The sequence below is a fragment of the Pungitius pungitius genome, chromosome 19, assembly GCF_949316345.1.
Source record: "Pungitius pungitius chromosome 19, fPunPun2.1, whole genome shotgun sequence".
NCBI lineage: Eukaryota > Metazoa > Chordata > Actinopteri > Perciformes > Gasterosteidae > Pungitius > Pungitius pungitius.
In genome coordinates, this window is record NC_084918.1 from 3,837,621 (window position 1) to 3,863,616 (window position 25,996).

The 25,996-nt window shown below is 45.3% G+C and overlaps 3 protein-coding genes across 5 annotated transcripts; 2 read left to right on the forward strand and 1 right to left on the reverse strand.

The window, feature by feature from the left end:
* Positions 1-14,070: 14,070 nt before the first annotated feature.
* Positions 14,071-18,935, forward strand: LOC119198929 (delta-type opioid receptor-like). Its single transcript, XM_037456542.2, has 4 exons — positions 14,071-14,250; positions 14,583-14,826; positions 16,162-16,514; positions 16,818-18,935. The coding sequence occupies exons 2-4, from the start codon at positions 14,591-14,593 to the stop codon at positions 17,345-17,347; spliced, it is 1,119 nt and encodes a 372-aa protein (XP_037312439.1). The 5' UTR covers positions 14,071-14,250; positions 14,583-14,590; the 3' UTR covers positions 17,348-18,935.
* A 593-nt stretch (positions 18,936-19,528) lies between these two features.
* On the forward strand, positions 19,529-21,963 carry chmp5b (charged multivesicular body protein 5b). Its single transcript, XM_037456433.2, has 8 exons — positions 19,529-19,702; positions 20,301-20,405; positions 20,595-20,641; positions 20,755-20,848; positions 20,948-21,019; positions 21,248-21,356; positions 21,447-21,562; positions 21,651-21,963. Exons 1-8 carry the CDS (start codon positions 19,634-19,636, stop codon positions 21,699-21,701), a joined length of 663 nt encoding a protein of 220 aa, XP_037312330.1. The 5' UTR covers positions 19,529-19,633; the 3' UTR covers positions 21,702-21,963.
* A 54-nt stretch (positions 21,964-22,017) lies between these two features.
* On the reverse strand, positions 22,018-25,563 carry fastkd3 (FAST kinase domains 3). Of its 3 annotated transcripts, none has more exons than XM_037456432.2 (7): positions 25,279-25,554; positions 23,536-25,008; positions 23,263-23,348; positions 22,735-22,909; positions 22,579-22,645; positions 22,388-22,502; positions 22,018-22,262 (listed from the first exon to the last, which is right to left on the reverse strand). In XM_037456432.2, the coding sequence occupies exons 2-7, from the start codon at positions 24,962-24,964 to the stop codon at positions 22,164-22,166; spliced, it is 1,971 nt and encodes a 656-aa protein (XP_037312329.2). In that variant the 5' UTR covers positions 24,965-25,008; positions 25,279-25,554; the 3' UTR covers positions 22,018-22,163. The 3 variants fall into 3 exon arrangements, with proteins under 3 accessions (XP_037312329.2, XP_037312328.2, XP_062415248.1); XM_037456431.2 differs by having other exon boundaries at positions 23,536-24,986; positions 25,279-25,553; XM_062559264.1 differs by lacking the exon at positions 22,018-22,262 and having other exon boundaries at positions 23,263-23,343; positions 23,536-24,986; positions 25,279-25,563.
* Positions 25,564-25,996: the final 433 nt, after the last annotated feature.

Consider the following 25,996-nt stretch of genomic DNA (forward strand, 5'->3'; position numbering starts at 1 on the left):
AGTTGTTTGGATCCGTTAACCTCCATTAATTCTCCTCGAGAGGCTTTAAGGGGAAATGAGTTGTTGGAGAGGGAGATGTAGAGTGTGAAATGTTGCAGAGGACGAGGCGGATCGCTCAGGAGAGGAGAAGGAGGTGATCTATTCGTGGATGCATAGTCCAATGTCACCATCATCTTTGTTTGTTTTTCTCTCGTATCGTTTCTCATCCGCCACAGTGGGTCAGAGTGTAAAAAGCCTTTTCAGATTTTTGATGCTTATCGCAGAAATAAGGCTTTTTTATTCCTGCAGGCACAGCTTTAATACGTTGGTCGCAGAACCCTGAGACCTAAATGTCATCCAGGATCTCTGTTGTTAACGGTCCATTTCTGTTTTCCACATTTCTGTTCACCAATCGTAGGGATTGATTTTATGTCACTCATCACATGACCAAGCTTCTTCATAGTTGAATAGATGATTCACTTTCTTGTTGTGCTCTATTCATTCATCAAGTATCAGTGACCTCAATATCTTCTTTTCAAAGGGCAAAGAAGGTTACAAAAGTTATTAATCGAGTCTTAGTTTTGGGACTTCCGATCACTTTGCTCTCCCCCCCCCCCCCCGGAGGATGCTAAAACAATGTGCATTTTAAAAGCAGGAGCTATTAGCGAGTAACAACGGGAATGCAAGCTCATTGTGAAAGATGGATATTTTATTTATTTGGATGTAGCAAATGCTTCAGGACACACAGCTCCAGTTACTGAAGAAGAGAAGTTTTCGTGTCCAAACGTTTTTTTTATTTTTATTGCTGCAATTTTTAACATTCAGAGCTTATTGTTTCGCTCCATGGAGCGATTGCTATTCATGAATGACTGAGGCATGAAAATGTAGAAGCACTTCCCTGCTCTGTCTCTCTCTGCCTTCTTAATTTGATGGTTATGGTTATTTCGCCTTTAGCCGTGGCATCACTCGGGGGGGGGGAGAGGCGACGCTCAGCATAAGAACAAAGCGCTTTCTCAATGTTGGGGAAACAATCTATTTTTCTCACTTCTGTCAAACGGCTCAGTTAAACAACTGCTGTTCTTCCTTTGTGATAGAACAATGTCTGTAGGAACGACGGCCTGTTTGTTGACTCGCTGTTCAATCACAACAGATCTTGGATTAAAAGAAACACACATCCATGGCGCCCAGAGGTTGGATTATAATCATTCTGGTAATCTATAACCATAACATCGTAGGGGGGGGGGGGGGGTTAGTGCTGGACCGCTGTCATCAAACCAGCCTGTTTGTGTGCGTGTTGTCCTGCAGTTTGATTGACAGCGCGTGTGAACGTGGGGAACTCAACGAGTTGCATTTGTTTTGGCTGTTCATTTGTGAGAATAAATTGGAAAAGGGAAACTAATGCGAAAAAGGCGGAAGATGAGGAAGTCAAAGCAGCGTAATTGTCAATCAAAACAGCCCTTTTGTCTTTTCCCCCCCGAGAGCAGAGCAGAAATGATATTTCATCATTTATTGTTGAAAATCCCATTAACTTCCCATTGAATGTTAAAGAATAGATGAAAACTACAATCTGGAGACATCATTCAAAACATGGCAAAGAAAAGTTCATAGAAAAGGAAAAAAGAAAAAAAAAGGAAAGATGTTTTATTCTAAACAACTTCTATGTGTTCATTTTTTCCCTAAAAGAAGGCAACTTAATAATTACAAAAATAATCTAGTTGAGTTTTTGTTCCACATCATCAGGTCCCGTCTGTTGAATCCTCCTCGCCGCCCGGTCCCTCCAATCAAGTCCCATCTCAACAAGATCCACATCAAAGCAGAAGGGTAATTGCAGCCATCTTGGTGTTAGATGTTCTAAACCCGTAGAAGCGCGAGGGCGGGAACAGCAGGAGATGTTTGGTCACGTTAATGGTTTCTGTTTAAGCTAAAATTAAATTCAAAAGCCATGAATCGTTGCAGTTATCATTAGACACAGATTATGCTCTCAGGGCAGCAGGGGGTCCGGGCTCACGCTGTTTTGTGAGAAGACTAGTGTGGATATGTGTGTGTGTGTGTGTGTGTGTGTGTGGAGGAGTCTTCACACACACAGGAGGAGTGAGGAAGGGTTGAGTGAACGTGCTCCGAGCGGGAGAACCTTCTAAAATCACTACCACCCAGAAAGCCTTGGACTAATCCATACAGCGTGTGATCTTCATGGATTGAGGATCTATGTATCGCTGGGCTGTTGGCTGCTCCCATGGTGGCAAAAACACACAAATCAGTTGGACGCGTGCCCCCCCGTTTTCGAATCTTTGATGCACACCGTGTCGGCGATTTTCATTTTACCATCAAAGGTTGCAGGATGGCGAGCGATCATCAAAGCCTCCTCTCCATCATCACTGAAAGGCTTCCAGTCACCTTTCAATCGCTCCTGGTGTGAAACACGCTCCGTTGAGCCCAGCTGCACCTTTTTCTGGTCTTCCTCGGGCTTTCTTCCCGCTCTTTGGCGGCCATTTGTGTTCGAACCGCCTGCGACGTCAACATCAATCCCCCCCCCCCCCCCCCCCCAAACGAGCCGACACAACGGAACCGACAGCAGGGCGGGGGGGAGATGATGTCATTAAATCCTTGTGAAAAGAGCGAGCCAGAACTAGCAAAAGACGGGGGGGTTTTTTGGGGCCTCGGGAAGTTCTTCTTCCAGAGCGCGGCCTTCAGGGATCACTCAGGGAAATGCAAGCAGCGAGTGATTTGTCTGGATGCTTCCCGTAACCTCTGAGGGCGACAGAGATAACAGCACAGTAGAGGAAAAAGCAATTTTCTGTATTGCTGTAAATCAGCCGTCGGAGACTCTGCTCCCCCCCCGTCCACATCGGGGGGGGAGTTTTTCCATCAGACGCAAATAATTAATGCACCGTTGATTGAAATATTTGTCTGGTAAAATCCATTTTTAATCAGACCGGCAGTGAGCCAATCAGCCAGCCTCTGAATAGTTTGATTTCTGTGTATTTAGATAATTAGGCCTTATTTTGGCATACTTCAAAAAAACATAGAAAATCCATCTGGCAGTAAGGACCTTCTTTCTCTGTAAAGTGCATTTAACAACAAAAGGACCCTTTTCATTCCACCACATTGGCCTGCCGCCTTCTGCACCAGTTCTTATCCTGTTATTCGATAAATGGAACCATTTTGCACAAAAGACACTTTCCGAGAATGAAATGGAGTCAAAGCATCACACTGGATTGCGGAGAATTAAGCCGTATGTTGCGCTTCGTTATTTGTTTGTAGAATATATGAGATCACAAACAAGTGACTCCCAAAGTCACTGTTATCACTCCACACCACAGGATGCAGATGTTAAAAAATACATCCTCCAGATGTTTTGTGAAATATCACGGAAAGCAAGTAATAATTAAAACCAGAATTTGTTTTGCCTTTCGAAGCATTTTTCAAAATTATTATGGGGATTAAAATCATTAACGTGAAATGGTCTCGGTAATGTTTATAAAACCAATTATCATGGGGTTTAAAGTGAATAGTAAACATAACATAGGTACGGGAAATATGTCATGAAACATCTTCAATGTAACTTTTCAACAAGAAGAGCGGCAGAGTTACAATGTGGTGTCACATTTGTGGTGAAAAATCCACCTAAAAATAAGATTCCTCATCTGGAACATTTAAAGAACGTCTTTAAGGAGAAGAGCCGGATGGGGGCCGTGTCCTCTTCAGGCGCGCATGTCTGTCCGGTACACGCTCCCAAGACAGGTGACATGACACCAGGTCCTATAATTGCCTCGTGCGTGCCGCTCTGAGCATTAAAGGGCCATCAGGCGTCCTCACGGGGGCGGGGGGGGGGGTGATGGAGCGCCCGTCAGCAGGCTGGATGTTCGCTCGGATGCTACCAAATGAACCGCACGCTGAGCCACCTCTTTCTGTGGAAATAATCCCATTTCTTACTTTACGACTCAGACAAGAAATGTCAGCCGTGCGCATCACGGAGGCTGCAGGTATTTCCTCGAAGGCTCCTCGCCGCTTCAACTTCATTTCAACCCGCAGCAACCGAGATAATTGCATCCCTTCAGAGACCATTTACTGTCGCCTGGGTTCTGTGATCAACAGACATTGGACCGGGTTGTTATCGGCTTAAAGGATGCGTCGCGTGTCCCACTCTGACGGGTGGGGGGGGGGGGGGGCCTCATTAGCAAGAGTGATGCCCCGTGTCCCCGGGCCACCTCTGGCCTCCAACTAATTGCTGCTGCCGTTGCCGCGTTGGATGTGCTGCCTGGCGTTGGTTCGGCCTTCAGTAAGGAACGTGACACTAAAGCCACCGTCAAAAGTGGGTCGGTGATGTGACTCCATCGCGATGATGGGTTAGGGTCAGGGCCTCCAGGTGTGTGCGGGTCAGGGCCTCCAGGTGTGTGCAGGTCAGGGCCTCCAGGTGTGTGCCATTACACGTCTTCCCGCCCAACCAGCGCTCCGGCTGCTCCGCCCCGGCTGACACACAAAGAGCTGAAATTGGCTCGCCGTCCCTCGCCGGGCTGCACCTGGCACTCTGCTCCCCCCCCCCCCCCCCCCCGCCGCCATCACATTCACATCCGAAGCCGACGAGAGCCTCCTCCTCAGATGTCGCCCGCGACGCAATCTAGTCGTTTTTAATTCACATTCATTCGTGGCTCGCTTTTTGAGCGAATGTGTTGGTTTGCGCGGATGCGGCGAGGCGTCCTCCGACGTACCGTGTGCACGTGTTTAGTATCACGCACACGTGTGTGCAACTGGAAGATCAGGGGAATAGATCCCGAAGAAAATATATGACACCCGTTTCTCGGCGGCGGGGATGGTTGAATTGATTGCTAAGTCGAGGCCTCGGGAAAGCTGCAGATCCTTTTCACTGCTTCAATCCGATTATTTATATAGTGTTTGCTGTTTGGTTTTTAGCTGGTTGATGCAGAATCAACAGGAGCGAGGAGGGACATGTCACGGGTCAAAACAGATCACGTCCCACCACCGGGATGCCGCCATTTTTAGATCCATAGCTTGCACATTGTGGTGCAACTACAGCCAGGAGAAATGTACTGTAAATATTCAAATGACAGGTACTCAATGTGGGAAAATGTCTCAATGAATTGTTAAATCACAGAATAATTAGATATTGCATAAGAATTCTCATATAGCCAATTCTGATTCAGTTCTACTTGTATAAACTAGGGGTAATTTTTTATATGCTCTTTTGTTTGCAGTCGAATAAATACAGATGATCAAAAAGCTCACGTAGAAAATGGCACAAAATGAAAAGTCGAGAACAAATTCCGCCTAAAGGTTATTTTTTTTAAAGCAACCTGGAACAGGAAACGCATCGTTGGATTTGTTGGGTTCATTTGGCGAGCTTCAAAATCCATGTTTCATAGAGAGGGTGACGTCATAGTAGGAACAACGCGGTTATAAATAACGAGGAGGAAGAATTCTAGTGAGCTGCTTGGGTTTGCATCGTCGAACGCGTCCCAACGTCAGCTTGAATCCGTTTCACCTGCAGTGACTCAGCGACTCAGCGACTCAGCGACTCGACGCGCGCTGGAACCAAAGCCCTCAGGCGGACGAGAGGGATCCATCCCCTACGATGCCCTCCATTGATTCACCACGACTCTCTGAACCATAGGGTCCATGTGTAAAGTAGGTTAATACTTGGTGTTAACACTTGCACGTGCAATGCTGTTTTATTTATGGCCAGAAATATCAATGTGCACAAAAAGCCCTTTAGATTATTTTACCATTTTGTTCTACAATCTTAAAGTCACCTTTTCATATACTCGATTCTTTCTATGCTGCACCCAGATTCTTACATGCGTTCAGTTGTTTTCCGCTCACAGGGAACCGCCCCCCCCCCCCCCCTTGCAGATGCAGTTGTCAAATCCATGGTTCAGAGGTAATTGTCGGAGCAGCTGGGCTTTCAGAGAGGACCATTATGGAGAAAATTAACACTTTTCAGTCGTGCCGGGTCAGATTTTTCTGAGTGGCGGAGAAACACAATTGTCCTTCTTGGACAGCTTTGTTCGTATGTGCACATGCAGTCGTGTGCTCTCTATTTCAAAAACACAGTACATAGAATATAATGTACTTATATATAACAATAAAAACCAAGAGAAAACAACTATACGATATAAATATATTCAAAAGTTGTACATACTGGAGTGTACAGAAAGGTCATGACTCACCCTCTGGGTTATCTCAGATGAAGAAAGGAATGAATGAATGTGTTGAACATTGCTCTAGAGATTCCCGGGGGGGGGGGGGGGGGGGGGGCTTCGCTTCATCCTTTGGTTGAAACTCCAAAGAGTATTTATTTCCCAGAGGAGAGAGCTTTGCTCTCTCCTCCTCCTCCTTCCATGCTCTGGAGTGGTCTGCATTGTTCACAGTGTAGATAGAAAATAGACTTAATGACTTAACTTAATGAGACACAGTAGAGTTGCCCCCTGCTCACAATATTAATAACAATACAAACTCACATTAGGTGTCGATCGTGTGCTTTTGGTTGAGCTCAGAAGCTCATTCAAAAAGTCGAAACCTTGTTTGTTTTTTTCATGCATGAATTCAATCGCCGTGGCAGGTAAATATTGGATTTCTTCACTCTGACAGCTCGATCTTTCTTCCCTGCAGCATTGCAGCATGCCACGCATACTACGCGCTGCGTGGCATGAATAATTGAAAAACTGAAAAAGGTTATTCTTCTTTTTGTAAATGTCTTGGTGATACTCTCTGTGTAATATCCTGCTAATGCGTGAGCATCCATCATCTAACTGTCTGCTTACACCTTAGACATTAACCACACATCACACTCTGCACCAGGCGGACCGGATGGAACAACGCACATACATTCTGCTGCTTCTGATACTCAATTCAATGCAGCGACCTTTTTGCCGCCGCCGTCATTCATTCCACTTCCCTTCAGGGGTCATGTGACACGGACTGAAAGCATCGGGCTTCGCTCGAGGGCCTCTCGAAAAACGAGCACAAAACCAGCCTGTAAACGCGCTTCTAGGATCCGAGCGCTTGGGGCGTTGGTGATTGACAACTTTAAAAGTGCAGGCCATGCGTACTGCACTGGGTACCTCGTTACGCTGTAGCTGGGGGTGCGTTTTAATTGTTGCAAGTGAGTGTGTCGCTACCAGTTAGAATTTGTCTTTCCCGGTTCACCATTTTAAGTAAACGTAGCGGCTTCTCTTTGCATCTGGCAATCAATCAACTTCTGTCACTGCTCCGGTTCCAGTAAAGTCTGCAGCTACGTGGTCGTCTTAACGTTCGGAGGATTTAGTTTGCTGCTGACAGGTTTTAATAGAAATGCACTCTGGCTGATTCATGTGTTAATATTTGCCAGGTCTGTTTTTTTTTTTCCAGAAGCAGCCGTCGAGTGAAAGACGGACTTGTAAAACGATGTTTGCCTCTGGTTTCAAAGTGGAGCGATCCACACGCGGATCATTAGGCCTGCTTCATTATGGGTTTTTAACTCTGCAGTGCAGATAGTGCCGTCCCTGGAGATAGTTAAAACATTATCTATCAAAAAAACAATACTTTGGATAAGGCGTTAATAACTAATGAGTTCAAAGGAGCATCTAGCAACACTGTCTCAAAAACGTCACTCTTCTTTGGGTGAAAACATCACAATACGGAGAAAAAAAGAAAAAACTTGAATTTGTACGTCCAAACTTTAAAACGAGCTCTTTGACTTCATGGACTGTTTCTATATCGGAACCCTTTTTTTTTTAAGGAATACAGATGGCCCCTCACAGTCACCGAGGCGCCGGGCAGATGGAGGTAGGGGTGTGCAGTGAGTCACTAGCTGCATTCGTTGTGTTCATGTTGCCATGACAACCTCAGCCAGCAAGTTACACCGGATTGAGTGGTGACCTTCAGCATTTCTCTCTACATATACTGTATGTATATACTGTATATATGTATTTATGTGTACAAATATTGTTGAGGAAAGTATGAAATCTGTAAAAGAACAAAAAAAACAAAAATGAGATTAACCTCTGTTTGTTACGGCGGCGCCACAATTATCGCCTCCTGATGTGGCTGCTTAAAAATGAGTGCTCTATTTCCCATTAAGAGCAAAGTTTGTTTGGCGGCGAAAAAAAAAAAACGAATCGCCCCCGTCAGAGGAATTAATGTGATTAATCACCCGGAGCTGTGAGGCTGCAGGCTGCTTTATCCCGTCTGCACTTAATAAAATACGGCTGGAGTGGCACTGATTTGACTTTGCATTTTATAATAGAAGCACTGAGGCTGCTGTGCATTAGGCTGAAGGGCCTTTAAGTTGCCATATCGTCAATATGGTTTCATCAACACCACTGCTAATGCACTGGGCCTTTGTGGGCGTTATTAGGCACACTTAAAACATATTATAATAATTAAAGTAATAACAATCATTCATAATAATAAAAGTCCCGAACATTGCGCTGCCCATGATGTTAACGGTCTCATTTCATTAGACCAGTTATCTGGAATGAATTATGTTTTGACCTTACATATATTTCTAATTCTGTAGTAGTTTTCATTGAGTACATTTCAGAATAGTAACCAGCAGACAATCAGGAACAACAACGTGCTGTTTTTTACTGACGCTCCTGTCGTGAAGGTGCAGGGACTTTCGGAGACGCGTCTCTGGGTGAGGTGAAGCTGCTGAGACATGCATCAACGCGCCTGTAGAATCGAGTCCTAGTGACAGCTCTCACTCTCAGGCCTCCAGCAGGAAGCGGACCCGGTCCCCCCCCCCCCCCCCCCCCCTCCCCCTCCCCCTGCTGATCGTTGGTTGGTTGGAGAGGAACCTCGGGGCAGCACGGGTGGGGATTTTTACCTGGTAGCGTCTGTGAGTGTTTGTTATTGGTGAAACTGGAAGCAGAGCCGCGGGCAGCCGCCCCTAAACAAGACTTCCAGGCCGAGTCGTTCAGTAGAGAGAGAGAGAGCACGTCCCGTGGTGTGAGGAAGCTTTGTTCCACGCGGTGTCTTCTCCTGTTGAATGTCTGCTCCCTTCTTGGTCACATAGAGTTGTTTTTAAGAAGCTGGACTGCAATATTTGATATTTGAACAGTTTGTGACGGTTTTCCACCTCCACAATCCAACAAAGATACAATCCAACAAATAAAGCTCCTTTGAGCTTGGGACATAAGGACATAGGGACATAAGGACGGGGACGATGGGGAATATAAAGTAACAGAATATTTCAGTCTGCAGTCACCTCATCTCGTACATCCGGACACCGGGATTGTTCTCTGTAGAGGTTTCATCCTTTCTGGCCTCCCTCCGCATCTTGCATCACGCTGCCTCTTTTTCACCGCATCAAGCCCTACATTTTCCACACCCCCCCCCCCCCCGAACCCCCTCCTTTCTCTCTCTCGCTTTGATGTAGAGAACGTAGAAAATCCCTCAGCCATTGATTGTAAAAGTCTCACAGAGGAGAGTCAGCATTTTTTGGAGATGATGGGCCGCTCCTGAGGGTCGTCGATCAAACGCAGTGTGCCCCCCCATAAACACCCACAGTATGGATGGGCTCTGGGGTTGCATTCGTTTGATGGGAAAATGTGATAAGTGCATTGGACTGTAAGGTCATTTAGGTTTTATTTATAGAGGCCCAAATCACAAATTGGCCTCACAGGGCTTTTTCACACCACTGATGTCTTGACGGTAAAATTCTTCTTTTTGTTGTCTCCCCATATCTCATTCTAGGGTATTACTGATATTAAGTTTCCCCAAGTTTTCTCCTCCTCTGCCAGACTTTTGCGTCCATTTTTGATGAACATACAAGTTTGGACCATCTTAGTTTGGAAATGCTGGAGAAAAAAAAAGTTAAAAACTAGAACTCATGTATTGAAATATTAAACAGTGTCTCCCCCTTTTGTAACCTCTGGGTTTCCCCTCGGTGAGTTTGGGTTGAGAATCGTAGATTCATCTCAACACACATAAAGGCATTAATACCGACTCACCAGCAGAAACAGCAGCGCTCTCCATCACCCACATCCACTCGGAACAAGAGGAGCCTCCGGCCTGACGGAGCTGCTCCCAGCCTCCGCGTTCCTCCACCTCTGCCGTGGTGCTGGAAGTGGGAAAAACTCAGCGATGCACAGGTGGAGGGAGAGCTTCAGATGGTGGATGACCTGCGTTACTATGGGATGGGACACGAAGCCGCTGAGGGGTGGAGGACGATCGACGTTCGCTTCTCTCCCTTCGTGCGTTCTTCCAATTACAAGGAGCGATTTGATTGTGTGAGAAAAGAGGGGGTTTCGATTCAACCAGAAAGAAGACGTTTCACACTGAGTGCGCATTAATGGCTCGAGGAGCGCAGAGGAAAAGAAGCTTTTTGCAACGGTAATTGTTTTTTTCCCCCCCCCCATTTTTGCATTTCACGTCTTTCTTTGAAAAAAAAGGACGTCTGGGCTTTAATTGGGCTCCTTCAAGATTTCCTTTTTAGACGGAACCTTGAGAGCAAACAGCAGACACACACACACACACACATTTAAACATGTCACTCTTGCAGAATCTCAACTCAAATGAGACGCGGGGCTCATCTTTGACCCGCTTGGGGCATCCCCCAAGTCCTTTCGTGCCTCTTGAGGTGAGACGGAGCTGCGATGGATCCTCCGCCGGGCCTCGAATCCCTCGACTGCGATCCCGTTTGGTGCGTGAGGAAGCGCACCCCCCCCCCCCCCCCCCCCCCAGATCGATCGGTCCAGTCAGTGCGATTTCACACGTTGGAGGCGTCGCACTCCGGTTAAAAATATCAATTAGTCAGAGCCGCCACGCTGCAAAGACGTAGCTATTAAGACGTAGATGATTCATCGTCGTCGTCGTCCTCACTGCAGCGTGTGTTGGTTTCTCATTTTGTTCCTTTCTCGCTGAGGCCCTGAAACATTTGAGAAGCATCAGATGCCGCTTGTTGCTGAGCACAGACGGACCTTTCAGGAGTAATCTCCTAAATCTATTTAATCTCTCGTATTCATTCCCGAGGAGGAATCCTCTTGAGCTTTCGGGGGTCGGAGGTCAGGATCGGTTGTGGCGTCTGATTGGTTGAGTGCCGGGTCCGGGGAGGTTTGGATCTCAAGCTGGATTGGGTTTTTTTCGGATGATTATCACACAAAATAGATTACAGAGCTTTGGTTCTACAGCGATGTTGTCCAACATGAAATAATATAACAACATTTGTTCATATAAACTGTCTCTCTTTGGATGAATACAGAATTACAACCTTTGTGATGACACACCAGGTGTGACTTGTTTACATTTTATTCTCTAATTATCTCCAATAGAAGGTCTGCTGCTAATAACAAGAGCTTCCTTGACCTCTATTCTTGCCCTTCTGACATTTCTATTCATTTTCTAAACAGGCTGTATCCCGAGAAGAAGATTTTCATCTGTCCATCAATTCATCCTTTTCATTTTCCCAGAGCGACACTTGAACGCTTCAATCATTCGCCTTTTCCTGCGGGGCCCCCTGTGCCGTTCGGTGGGGTCTTTGAACAACAGTCAGTGAATTTCTAAGCAGCAGAAATGTAAAATCCGCCAGTTTAAAAATAAACAATGGCTTTGTGGAGCCGGAAGAAAACATTTCAGCTGTCTCATCAAAATGTAGTTTGTCTTTTTAACATGCAGCACATTTGAAGATCACATCTCAGGGAAGGCGGTTTATTTCCTTAATGAACACCTCCCAACTAATTGATCTGATCGCAGCATAGAGGATTTTCTGACTTCCCCGGGGAGGAAATGAGTGCATCAGCAGCAAAAACTGATGTTCTCTCTCTCTGCAGTACTGACTTTTGACTTTTTCCTGTAGTTCTTTGTAGATCCATTTCATCCGGCCGCCTCGAGGAATCAGCAAATGAGCTCTTTCCACATCCGGCGACATGCAACGACATGCTGAGGATGACTCGCTCACGATGTCACTGTTGCATAATGTGCACACAAAGCTTCGCCCACTTTTTTTTTCTCGGCCTAATAGTTTTTCTGAAAATCCTGAAGGGTATCGTGTTCGCTGTTTTTTTTTTTTCTCAAAAGGAAGAAAATAATCTAACGACCTTTTAAAGAGATAAAATGAGCACACGGTGCCAGTTCAAAAAGGCCTCTCGCAAATAAAATGATGGTCAAAAGCAGGAGCCTGTGGTGATGATGCCTCCTCTGTCCCACAGACCTACTGCTCAATGCCAAATGTGTTCTTCTCCCCACTTTGTGAATGTGGAAATGAATTTAGGAGGTTGTTCTTCCTTTAAACAAAGGAGGTTGTGCTACGAGGAAGGAGGAGCTTGCACACTTGATAAACAAAAACCAAGATAAGTTGTTTATGTTATATGGATTTTTACATCATTTACATTTTAGCATGTACATCTATTCCTTTTATTTTCACCCTGTCACTCATCTGTAAAGAACTTGTACTAACTTGTTCTAAAGCTGCTAATGTTTGATCAATGGATTGAGGTGTCATGAATAATAACAATAACTGACTTTCGTGAGATTTGAATGTGGTTTGTACTGTCAACAACATTTACATAATATAAAGCCTATAAAAGTTAAATTATTACACCTCGAGCCTGAGACCCTATATACGCAGATTTATTATATATATTTATTCTCTGCTGTTACAAGATAACAATAAGTTGCTGAAGTGCATCTTTCCAATCTGGCACCTGCTGCGCGTCGCTGCCCATCGTGATGCTGCAGTATGGAATACATCATAAAGCTCACTGGGCCTGTGGTGTCACAAATGAAGGCCAGAGAAGAGCTGTTGGCACCGTGGGATCCGTTGGAAAAGAGCTCCAAGACATAAGGCTCCTCGCTTCTGAATGCAACGATGCACAGCGGGCATGCGAGGTGCAGAAATGTTTCCGGGGACCCTCGAGCTGAACATGCACGTCGCTCCAAAGCGGCAACATCCTGAGATGCGAGGCTTCGTGTATCAGTGGGACCACCGTTGAGTCAATGAAACCCCTCCTGTCCCTCGTGACAGTGACCAATAAAAACAGGAATGTGCAGAGAGCAAAAACCCAAAACTGAAGATTACATTCCGCATTCGTTTCTCATGCATTGCGTGCGTTGCGAGGCACCCACTCAAGCTCGAGATCAAGCTGACGTAAAATCAAAAGGTCCAAACTCTCTGGTGCAAAGGGACAAAAACGAAGAGGAGGAGGAGAGGTGTGTGTCTCGGACAAGTCATTTCATGTCACACATGGGATGCTTTAACAGTCTGGTTGTGGGCTATCGTTTGCACAGCTAGTGCTGGTGTTTGGGTGCAGGAGGCCCTTCGAGGGAGATCACACTACGATGAATCAAAAGAGTCACCTGGCTCGAATTTTAAAAATCATTTCTGTCTTTTGGGTTTGTTTGAATGTCATTGGCTTCTCCTCCAAAGTGTCACCTCCTGGTTCATATATCTATATATGTAGCACAGAAGGTGTATATATATTATATATGTTGCACGGTATCGTACAACAGTTTAATGAAGAGAGGTGCTGCTGAGATGTTAACTTTTCTCCACATTTACAGTGAGTGAATTCTAAGATGACTTCAAAGAGATGGAACAACCAGCCTTCAAAAATCGGAGCATCCATTGAAAATCTACTTTTGTCCATGATAAAAATCATATAAAATAAAGAGTCTTTTTTTATGCCTTGCACACTAAAATCGGATATGAGCGTGCCAAAATATAAAGACAGTGCTTGAGTAAATTCAAGTTAATAAGTGCAAGAAAAAAGTCTAAACAAGTAGTGAGCAATAACTTCGTAGGATCTGGGACCACATGATAACATCCTGACACAAGTAGTGTCGGAATCAATATTCTTATTTAACTTTTAAAAGGTCATGGTTCAAAGTGGGCCTATGGGTCGTAGGTGGGGCGGGCGAATTGTTAGTATCGTCTGGTGCAGCCAATGGGCTCCATGTTAGTTCAATGTCCCATTAAGACAATCAGAGATGTCTCGTTTTACTCCACTTCATTGTGCCTGCAGGTTATTGTCATGCTCTGTCATCTCGTATTTTGGGTGAAGCTTGGCTCTCTCTCTATATATATATATATATATATATATATATATATAAAAATGTGTGTGTATTTGTGTGCGCGTGTTGTGGGTCGATCCTGACTGCGCGCCGCCTCTCCGCCGGCGCGTGCACGAGCGTCGGCAAAGCCGTCCGCCGCCGCTCTGCAGGCGCGCAGTGCCCTCCGCAAACTTCGACGAGCTGTAACCTTCCCCGAGGAAACCAAACGTGCCCCCAAAACCCCGTTTGTTTTTCGGGTTGCGTCCTCTGTTCGGTTCGAACGAGGTGAGTAACCCGCGAGCTTCTCATCGCACGGACGAGTTTTTTTTTTTCTCCGGCGTTTTTTGTTTGTTCGTTTTTGGGGGGGATACGATCGGAGCTGCTGTGTGTTTAATTGCGACTGCTTTATTATTAAGTTTTTTTTTTGCTTCATTTGAATCAGATTTTTCACGTGTTCTTCTGTCTCACCCCGATGTATACTTGCCTAATTATTTATTCGTTATTTTACCTAAACGCATTCACCGCCACATCCCCGATTGGCTTCTAAATGTTTTCATTATAGTCTTATAATTGAATTTATAATTTTAAGGTGTTGTTTTTTTTTCTCCATTTAACAGGCTATAAAATGGAAATCACTTCGGTTGAAATATTCAAAGAAGACAATAAGTGCCTCCTTGAAGACTGCCCGGGGAATTCTTCCGCCTGGATGTCCGGATACTCCGAGAGCCGCAACGTGAGCCAGGATGATAACTGGGAGCCGGAAGGCATGTCGCCCATCATCCCCATCATCACCGCAGTCTACTCCGTGGTGTTTGTGGTCGGCTTGTTGGGCAACTGCCTCGTCATGTATGTGATCATCAGGTAAGCTCGTTTCATGAGAATAATACGAGAGGGGTGAAGAAACACTATGAGAATGCAACGTTAATGTCATTTCAAGGGATTTAAAGGTCTGTTGTTGACAGGAAGGTTTTCTGCATTTGAAGGATTTGCAGGTTTTTAGAAATGCAAAAAAACAACAGAGGCCCATGTAGAGGAATGTGTTCCTTCCCAGTAACTATAAATGTTATTGCTTCTGGAGAAGCCACTGGCACCAACCCTCGCTTTCAGGCCGCCTGGTCTATGTCATATTTTGTCTCAGTGGCATGGGGAAAAATATTAGTCGTGTACAGAGGAAGTCACATTTTTATTTTGTCAAACAAATTGATGTTTGCATTTTTCAATTTAATGGTGAATGTGTAAAGCATCCACTTCATTCTGTTATATATTCCGTGCATGTCCCTTTTGTCTAGTGTGGATATTAATATTCATATTAATCATAGTGCAAACCAGCTGTGCTTTATCAAGTTTATAGCTTTCACCTCATTGACCCTTATTTATGGCGCGCAAGAGCCATCTCCTTTTGATGTAATATGAAATGCAGCAGCGGCATCGCCAATTACCTGAAACCAGATTGATTGCACTGCCTGTGAGGAGAAGCCTTTTTTTTATCATTTCAGTGAGGCAAAAGGCTGTACGATTTACTATTTGGTCCATTGATTTAGTGTAACCAAAATTGGATATGATCCCCATCCAAACACTAAGGGGCACAACGTCAACATAGGCCATTAAACGTTGAGCTATTAGCCCCAAGTATCTGACACGGCACCGCAACCTTTAAATGGCTGTAAAAAGCTCCGTGCTGTTAAAGCTGCTCCATGTTTTACCTTGGTTCAAGGTGTCGCTCCCATGGTTGAACACGCAGATAATTATCTCTCCGACCGCCTCAGATCTCCAGAGCACTTTAGCGTCTTTCAGCTTAGTTATTTTGGTTTACGCTTTGATTCACCTCCCCGGCTCTCATCTCTGAGACCAGGCTCAGATGAAAACTCAGTAATCTACCAGCTGCACAGTATATAAATATATATGTATATATAAATAACAGTCGGACAAGTTAGAAACGTTAGCGACTAGCAAGTGCACCCATTGGAGCGTTTAGCAGCCAATGAGCCACGTATTCCCCCCGTGGAGTCGGTGGAGACCAAAAGCGTAGCAAAAAGGGAGAGAATATCACACTTCCACGCAGCAGGTGAACAGAAACACTCCACATGAACGCTAGTTCCGCTGTGAGTTGCTGTTTGCGCACACTGTCATGTACTATATCCATGTTTTGTTGTTTACCCCAAGTGGCCAAAATGACACATACTATGGTACTACTAGGTACACAAAGATGAAGACCGCCACCAACATTTACATTTTCAACCTGGCTCTCGCCGATGCACTGGTCACCACCACGATGCCCTTCCAGAGCACGGACTACCTGCTCAACACCTGGCCCTTCGGCGAGGTGGTCTGCAAGGTCTTCATCTCCATCGACTACTACAACATGTTCACCAGCATCTTCACCCTCACCATGATGAGCGTGGATCGCTACGTGGCCGTGTGCCACCCGGTGAAGGCCCTGGACTTCCGCACCCCGGTCAAGGCCAAGATGATCAACGTGTGCATCTGGATCCTGTCGTCGGCGGCGGGCATACCTGCTTTCGTCCTGGGGGGCACCCAGACGAAGAGCGGTGAGGAAGCGCTCCCCCCCCCCCCCCCCCCCCGATGACGTTGAAAAGACTAATATTTTAGGGGAAGAAATGTATTCTATGATCCGTCAGTGCAGAGTTTTCCTTTTTCTGAATGGTGCAATAGATGATGTAAGGAGAGCACAGTTCAGAGCGAAATGTTCCCCTTTGAGTGCAGATTAGCTGTTTCGTGGGCGCTCGCTAAATTAAGAGCGGGAAAGCAGCAGAGTGGCGCCGCGCAAACTGCTCTCTCCGTCCCATTCATCTACTTCTCCTCCCCTCCTCCTCTCTCCTCGTCCCCTGCAGACATAACCGAGTGCGCCCTGCAGTTCCCCGAGCCGTACGTGTACTGGGACACGCTGATGAAGATCTGCGTGTTTGTCTTCGCCTTCGTCGTGCCCGTGCTCATCATCACCGTGTGCTACTCCCTCATGGTCCTGAGGCTGAAGAGCGTCCGGATGCTGTCCGGCTCGAGGGAAAAAGACCGCAACCTGCGGCGGATCACGCGGCTGGTGGTGGTGGTGGTGGCCGTGTTCGTGGTCTGCTGGACGCCCATTCACATCTTCATCCTGGTCAAGGCGCTGGCCAGCGTGCCCGAAACCACCGCCATCATGGCCGCCTACTTCTTCTGCGTGGCTCTGGGCTACACAAACAGCAGCCTGAACCCCGTCCTGTACGCCTTCCTGGATGAGAACTTCAAGCGCTGCTTCAAGGACTTCTGCGTCTCGGCGAAGCTGCGGGGGGGGGAGAAGGTGTCGGGCAGCAGGAGGAACCCCAGCGGGCGGGAAGCCGGCGTCCCCCTGGGGAACCCGCAGGGCGCCACGAAGCCGACGTGACTAGCGGTGGAACTGTCTTCCATCTCTTACATTGGAAAAGAGGACTCGCGTGACCTTGGCCTAACCCATGTCACATCAGCAGTGTAGCGTTGGTCTTTGTTGCCGTTCATTCTTTCCGTTATCACTCACTGTTTTTATCCCGTGCCCACATTAAACGACGCAACGCTCGGATTCGTGTTATTTTCCTCATGATTGTGTGTTGAGATGGAAGACCAAATGTTTGTCTTCAACAGTGTCCATATCACACAAGACGTAATTTCCAAAGAAAATTGTTTTATTTAATGTGAAAAAAGAAGATGGTCACATGATTGGCTTCTTCTCACAGTGTACTTATTACATCAGTGTGTTTATGGTCATATGCTCATTTAGTTTCCTGCTTCCTTTCTCACATTCTGTGTATTCCTGTCAAACCTGATTGCCTTCAACAGTCCAGGATAGCGGATGTTTGTAACAGAGAAATAATTATTTTAGTAATTATTAGTAAGTGGGGGTCAAACAGCAACTGTTTGTTCGAGTACAGCTAACTAGTCAGGGGTGGCTGACACCCCCATATGTGCCATGATACTTTGGATTTCTGTGTTTAAATTGTGCTGATTGACCACAAGGTGAAAGAACTGACCTCGTGGTTAGAAAAAAAATCAAAAGGTTTAGAATTTATCGATGCGAAAAGTTGGAAATCCTGGACATATATGTGCATTTAAAAATTTGACAGAGGGCTCTCTAACAGCTTTGGCTCTGGAGTTGTGTCCAGTTTGATAAGTTGTTCAATTTGTGTTATATAATTCAATCACATGTGCTTTGTGTGGCTTTTTACTATAATACACATAGTCTTACTGAAATACTATTATTGTAAGGAAATGTTCTCATCAGTGCAATCTGAAAACTAAAAATATAAATAGCTGTTTAAACAAGTGGGTTGAATACTGTTTATTCTGAAAACTGTTTTTAGTATAGATAACAGAAAAACTTCATTGAAATATATCGTGTTTGTAGCATGTCGATCATCATTGCTACAATGGAATCAAGCTCGATGGGCTGCACTGTTTGAATGTACTGCAAATAGACTGTCTTATATTAACGAACGTTTGTACAGCTTTACAGGTCAGCGACGTAAATCAGAAGTAAAATACATTTAAAAAAAATCTGTCTTTACTTTCGTGTCCCCTGAGCCAGAGCTTTGTGGGTTTTTCATGTTTAATTGTTAAAATAGATTAAAGCACAGAGGTTGTGCTACTCGACAACAAAATAAGAGACATTGTTTAAAGAAACTACACTAGGACCAAGACCTCATTGCTTTCTCTTCGGTCTCTTTAAAATCTTCTGCTGCTGTATATTGGCTTTGGACGCTGAACAGCAGCCGTATTAATGAATAACATAACCGCTCCAAGCCCTAAATACTGAAGCAAGCTTAACAAACGTTGATTTTCTTCTCGCAGTTACACCTCAACTTGTTGTCGGTTTGGTAAATTCTCTGTAATATTTGACTGTGATACTTTAGATGCTGCCAGAATTGTATTTCTATGTTGGCACTACGTCATTACTTAATATATATATATTAATATTTTGTTTGAAAATAAAACGCTGTCTCTCCGGGTGGCTTTTTTAAATCACACTTTGATAGAGTTTTACAGATGGGTCGTAGTGAGGATTTACTCATTGTGTGCATGCCTGCAGCTCTCTCCAGAGGACAGAACATGTCATTACTGATTTATATATATATATTAATGTGGTCCGCTTAAAAGAAAATACATCTACAGTAACTGATTACATACACAGCTTGGTATAAGCAGACAATTAACAACATCCATCAGCATTAGTTCTTCCACTAATTTCAAGCAGATGTTCAAACTAAGACAAACATGTTTCTAACATACATAAACAAATTTAATTGATTTAGAATAGGGGATTCTAGTTAAAATAGTTTTTTAAATGTTAAGATTAAATCATGTGGGCAACATGGCATGTTTGTCTCTTAGTGTTTTGCAAAAAGAAAATGAAAAATATAGGTTCTTTAAATTCAAAACTGATATTTTAATAGATATGCACGAATACCAACACAACAGAAACTTAAAAAAGGAACACAGCAACACAACAGAAACCTCCAAAAGGGAAGAAATTAAGGAAAACTTGGGGCGTCTCGAGGGCGCGGCCGAGTGAGAAACGACCACGTGACTCGTCTGACGTCACCTCCAACTCTCTTCCGGGTGTTTTGTTACAGCTGTACTGTGGACGGTGTCATCGAGCTATCGAAGCGTCCTTAAAGAGTGAAAAGCCTTCATTGCCGAAATGAACCGAATATTTGGCCGGGGAAAACCCAAGGGTCCACCCCCGAACCTCACGGACTGTATAGGAAACGTGAGTACGAACCCAAATTAACTTTTTGAACGCTGTCTCAAACAGAGTAAACAAAGATGGATCCCCTCTCGGCTGTTAGCTAACATTCAGCTAGCTGTTAGCTAACTTGTATGAGCAGAAAACAGACCAACGTTTGCCATATTGAACCGCGATGCTGTCATATTCAACGAGTCTAAGTGTTAGTGGTTCTTACATTATTGATAGACAGGATTTCCACGATGGTAGTGGGTTTGTTTTAACCAAAAAAAGTGTCCTTCGACAAATAAGGTATTTAACGTTAAACAAAACAACGGGTTCATCTGTTTACGTCATGAATCAGCAGTATTTAATTCTCGGCAGGGATTTGAGCCTTTACACTGAAAGACAGCAGAAACCAGTCGCTCTGTCGGTGACGTTGTTGACAGCAACCAGTTATTCCTGATTGGGGAGTTATTATTATACTGGGAGGCACCGATGATATAAGTAATGTAACTCAATGGGCCTCATTTACCTTAATAAATAAATAAATCTCGAAAGCTTTCTGTGAATTCGTAATTTGTTATTTGCTCCCGATAATGACCAAAAGTGGATGTCTTTAATCTCTGTGGTTTACTTGTAGGTTGATTCCCGCTCGGAATCCGTGGACAAAAAGATTGCCAGACTAGACGTTGAACTTGTGAAATACAAGGACCAGATGAAAAAGATGAGGGACGGGCCCTCAAAGGTGAGATCCAGTGTACTGTCGTTTCGGACGAGCCCACTGACAACAGAGTTTCGATGTAATGAAACCGGAAACTTCAAAAATGGAGAATAAGTACTTTTTTAATTTACTAGCATTCTGTTGTAATCTTGTGTTGAGCATCAGTTAGTGTCATTTGTTAAGTAAACACACTTTTTTTTTTTTGTTCACCAGAACATGGTCAAGCAGAAAGCTTTGAGAGTCTTGAAGCAGAAGCGCATGTAAGTGTTTATAATATCAAACATATTAAATGAACTAAGAAGGCGCTGTAAGTTTGTCTTATCTACCAGTTATTACTTAACTTTATATAATAATAATACATTTTCTCTTTCAGGTATGAGAGCCAGAGAGATAACCTCATGCAGCAGTCGTTCAACATGGAACAAACTAACTACACAATCCAAACCCTTAAAGACACTAAAACCACAGTAAGTCCATAAATCATGTAACCGGTGATATTTTCTTCCAAATGGAAGAATAATAACACTTTTTTTCTTTCTGCTCACACTTGCTTTTTTTCCTTTAAGGTTGATGCCATGAAAATCGGCCTGAAAGACATGAAGAAAGCATACAAGAACGTGAAAATTGATAAGATTGAGGTATTTGATTTATCAATAGAGCTTTAACAACCTAGACAAGTGATCTCAGCAGGTGTGATGACATCACAGTAAATCATTGTTTACATATTTAAGGATGACACACCCATATTCCCCTCCTAATCAATTTGAGTCAATTACACTTTAAATATAACCTTTGTGTAGGGCGTTTGGCACAGTCTTTTCTACAAAGCCGATAGATGAAGTGCAAACTTTTATTTTGATATTCAGGATCTTCAAGATGAGCTCGGGGACATGATGGAGGATGCTAACGACATCCAGGAGGCGCTGGGCAGAAGCTATGGCACACCTGAAATTGATGACGACGACTTGGAGGCCGGTCAGTGAAACACTTCAACGGAAAAAACGAAATTTTACCAGTAATCATTAACCTCAGATAATAACACGTAACTCTCCGTCGTGTCTGCAGAGCTGGATGCTTTGGGAGACGAGTTCCTTATGGATGACGACAGCTCCTACCTGGATGAGGCCGCAACGGCTCCTTCCATCCCGGAGGGGATGCCCGGCGACAAGTCGGTCAACAGGGTACTTCGCCGTTTTAAGAGTTTTACAAGTTTCCTTTTTCATTTACAGAGCTTTTTTATTAATGGTCACTTTTCTTATCGTGTTGCAGGATGGTGTCCTGGTGGACGAGTTCGGCCTTCCTCAAATTCCTGCGACATAAATGTGCAATCCGAAGTACAATTATGCTAGTTTTATGTGTATCATACCCTTTTTGTATTTATCCAACTGACACTCCCTGCGGCCTTAAGAGTGCAGCATTGATAACCAAAGCGTCTTCTGTCCAATGAATCATGAACTGCAACTTAAAATCAGGTATCTTTCATTAAAAGCTGATAATTCTATACTTGATTTCATATCTTATGTATCTGAGGTGGTCTCAATTGGGATTTTCTTAACTTTGTACAGTTTCTGCAGCAGAACAAAATAAATTATTTTTCAAACAACGCACATTGAAGTCATTCAAAAATAAAATTCACTTTTATTGCCAAGTTAAATATGTAGAGATAGAGATGCATAATTAATAACTTAGAAATGATTTACTTTTACTTGAAAAAATAAATATATATTTCTTTAAATGAGTTTGTGCTCAGCCAAAGTAAACGCAGCGTTGTCCTTTGTATCATCACCAGCTCAGCCTGTAAGTGTGAGGGAAGATCTTTTGGTGCAGATACTCCACCACGCTGGTGTTGTTTTGCAGTCTTTCAAATTCAAAGTAAGGAATCTAGAAAAAAGTTAAAAGAAAAATGGTTAAAACGGTCAGTTGGTCCCGTGATACTTTCCTTCTATTTCACACATTTTGCGAACTATTTGGGCAGACGATGCCTACAGAACAGACCAGGGTCCAACCTGAACAACTTCATATCCCAGAAGCCTCAGATGTCGCTGCTTGATGGCCTCTTTCCCAAGCAGCTGCCTTGTGTTCGAAGTAAACCTCCTCTGTCCGTCGATACAGAGAGCGATCCTGCAACACGAAACCGCAACGTTAGAAACGAGTTCTTCGACAGATGAACTTCGGAAGGACTTTACCTTCTATTTACCTTTTGTATACATCAGTGTTACTGGCAGGCAGCACGTAGCCTTCTTCGTCAAGTTTTATTTCCACATCTAAAAGAACCAATAAAAGTTGTTGAAGCTGAGCCCTTTTGGGGTTGCCTACAGGTCGCATTTTAGGAGATAAACAGCTGCTTTGTTACCGAGCGAGTAGCAGTACGGCGTCAGCACTTTGGATGCAAAGTAGGAACGACCCCCGAGCAAATCCACCAGTCCACTTTTCACAGAGTTGTACAGTTGTACGTCCACCGGCGTCTCCACAAAGCGTCCATACATGAGGAAGGACTTGACGCAGTACTTGGAATGGAGCCTGGGACCCTGAGGAGACAACAGAAGGTGTGATGGGGGTTAAATTCTAATTTCTCATCAGTAATTAACATGATCAACATTTTTCAATGAAAGCTGCAGCGATTTAAAACTTGTGTTTTGATCTCAGCCTTCAGAATAAAAGCACAAGGGAAATCGACAGTCAATGAGAGCTTCCAGACACAAAGCAACCAAAAATTCTCTATACATTACGACATAAGACTTTTTGTGTTGGCCATTCTGAGAAAAGTAGAGGTTTTATCGCAGGTAACCGGGACGCACTGAAGAGTATTCAGGTTTTAGGCCCCTGCGTCATTTCTTTTGTTGGGCGGGCCTCATCTATAACACAGTTTATCATATTTTACCTCGTAGAAGGGACACTCCAGCTTCATGGTCATGTAGAGCTGCGTCAGCTGTGCGCGGACAATCCGGTCCATTCCGGTATTCTGCTCTGGAAACACAGGCAATTTTATTCAATAGTGTCTTCAAAGCCTAATATCCCAATAGCTCTTTATTGATTGAAGGGAAGAACACACAATAATGACTGCAATCAACGTCATTGTTTGCATTATTATAAAAAGCAGGCATTTGTGGAAATGTTTAACATATATCGCAGGTGACTGTACAGGACGGTTCACCTTCAAGTTGCTGTAGGAAGTAACTGCTGAATACTTTGGAGACAAAATTCACCGGGAACCTCTCCACCAGGGTGCAGGCGTGGAGGAGGTCGAGCAGCGTCCGCGGCTGGAAGTGGGAGAAGCGCGTACGCAGGATGGTTTCCACCTTCCTGAATACCTGGCTGGCGTTGGGAGGAAGGTAGCCGAGCTTTCCGAAAGCCACGATCTGCGCGGCCACCTGGCCGGTGCTGTAGTCGTCCGCGCGGTACACGAAGCTCTCTGCGACCGCATCAAATACGGCCCGCGACAAGATGTTCCTCCGGCCGAAGAACTGAATCACCTTGGTAACCGTCTCCGGGTGGGACGTGAAGGTCATGGTGGGCGCGTACCTCTCCATCGCTTCCACAAAGTAATGATCGCTGTGACCGAAGTGCATCAAGGCCCCGAGCACAACGGCGAGCTCCTCGTCGGTGAAGTGAGGCACGTGCCGGACGGCCTGCTTACACAGTTTGATCACCAGAGGCATGGCCTGCGTCTGGTTCAGGGTCACGAGAGCGCCGAGCAGCCCGCTGACAGCGGGAGGGTCCATGCGGAAGGTGACGGTCGAGGCGTGCGAGTGCATGGCGTTCAGAAGGTCGCGGTGTTTTCCGCGTTGGCCCACGTAACCTTGCACGAATCTGTAGGCAGCCGTGAGATCCGCAAGGCTCCACTGGGCCGGCTCCTGCTTCTGGATTTGCTCCATCACCTGCTCCAGCATCACACAGCCAGGACCCTCCACGGCCAGCATGGCCCGGCCCAGGGTGCACAGCTGCCCTACGCTCATCTGCCCTGCGTCCAACCTCACCCGGCTCTCGGACGCCAGCCGCACCATCAGCGTGCTGCGGGGATCCAAGAAGAGGCGGGTGCAGGCCAGGAGGGCGGACACAAGTCCAGCGTCCGTCAGCCGCACGGAGTCCTGCTCCAGCTGGAAGCACAGCGCCTTGATGGTGTCCTTCTCCAGCACCGTGGGGTCCTTCAGGGAGCACCTCTCCTGCTCCAGGTCGGCCACCCGGTGGAGCGCCGCGGCGGCCATGGTGTCGGACATGACCCCCACGGCGGGCAGCAGCGCGAGGACCTGCCGGGACGAGGAGCAGGCCACTAGGCGCCGCCGGAAGGCCTGCTCCTCTTCAGCCGTGGGTCGGTGCAGCTGGGTCAGACGGAACCGAGGTGCCGAGTCTTTGTGGAGTCCTACGGAGCTGCTGGCGACAAAGGACGGCTCCTTCACCGTGGTGGTCATGGTGCGCATCCCGCAGCCCCGTGTCCGGATGCAGCCGCCGGCGGAGGTGTGCAGGCAGGCCGCACATAGGGGCCGACCTTCGCGGGTGGCCCCTGGGAGCCTGCCGGCCGGAAGGAAGCGCGGAATCCCATGAAGCCTCAGCAGCGGAAACCTCTGGATCAGCCTCAAAGCCATGACCTGACGCCTTTAGACCCAGCTGAAACGAGCAAACACAAACTCTGAAACCAAGACACAATGCATATAAATTATTGTCAACCAAATGCCTCTTGTTACTAGCAGTGAGAGGAACTTAACATGTCACTCAACGACCACCGTCGTTACTCCGCCGTTAGCTAACCAACCTTCAGGGTGCTGTTAGCCACTTAGCTGCTAGCCTGCTACCTAGACTGAGAGACTCTGACCTGAGGAACCCATTTAAAGGCTGAATTTCTGACTCAGAGGAATAAACAAACCGCGAATGAATATACGAAACCATAAACAACGCATACCGAGACATTCCGACGTCAGCATGGGGACACAGAACCGGTGAGGGCGAAGATGTTGCCCTAACGTGGAGGTTCTGTAAGGATGTTGAGGCGTTCAGGGAACCTCGTAATGCGGTAGTTTCGGAAGTAGAGCGTCGGATTGGAACAGCAAAAAACCACATCCGGTAGACGATGTTTGATCTGAATTAGACAAAAACATTTTCTTTCTAAAAAGAAATGAGGAACTACGTTTGTTTAATTCAGCGAATCCAGAAGACCTGTTGGGTCTACACATTTCCGGAGTCTAAACTGCTCTCATTATCTCTGGACCTCAAACGTTACATCCCGATGAACTGGGATATCAAAGAAATCCCATAAATCTACCACGTTTACTTATCAATTTATTTTGAGGTCGGCTTTAAATGACGTTCTAGGCTTTACGCCGATTGGTATCTTTACCGACAGTATTGGAATCAAACACCGTTTAACACGAGTTTTTAAACATTTATTTACACACTAGAGGGCGACATAACCGCTTTAATAACCGCAATCTCACGCAGCAGGTGTCTGCTGGCTCAAATGGCATATCAAATATCATTAAAACAGGAATGCCAAATATTTATATTTTTGAATTACTTATTTTATGGTATACTATACATGTTTGCTCATATACCATACCTACAACATCATTTGTAGACTATAGAATGATTTGATTTGACTTACGAGTACTATCCTGTACTAT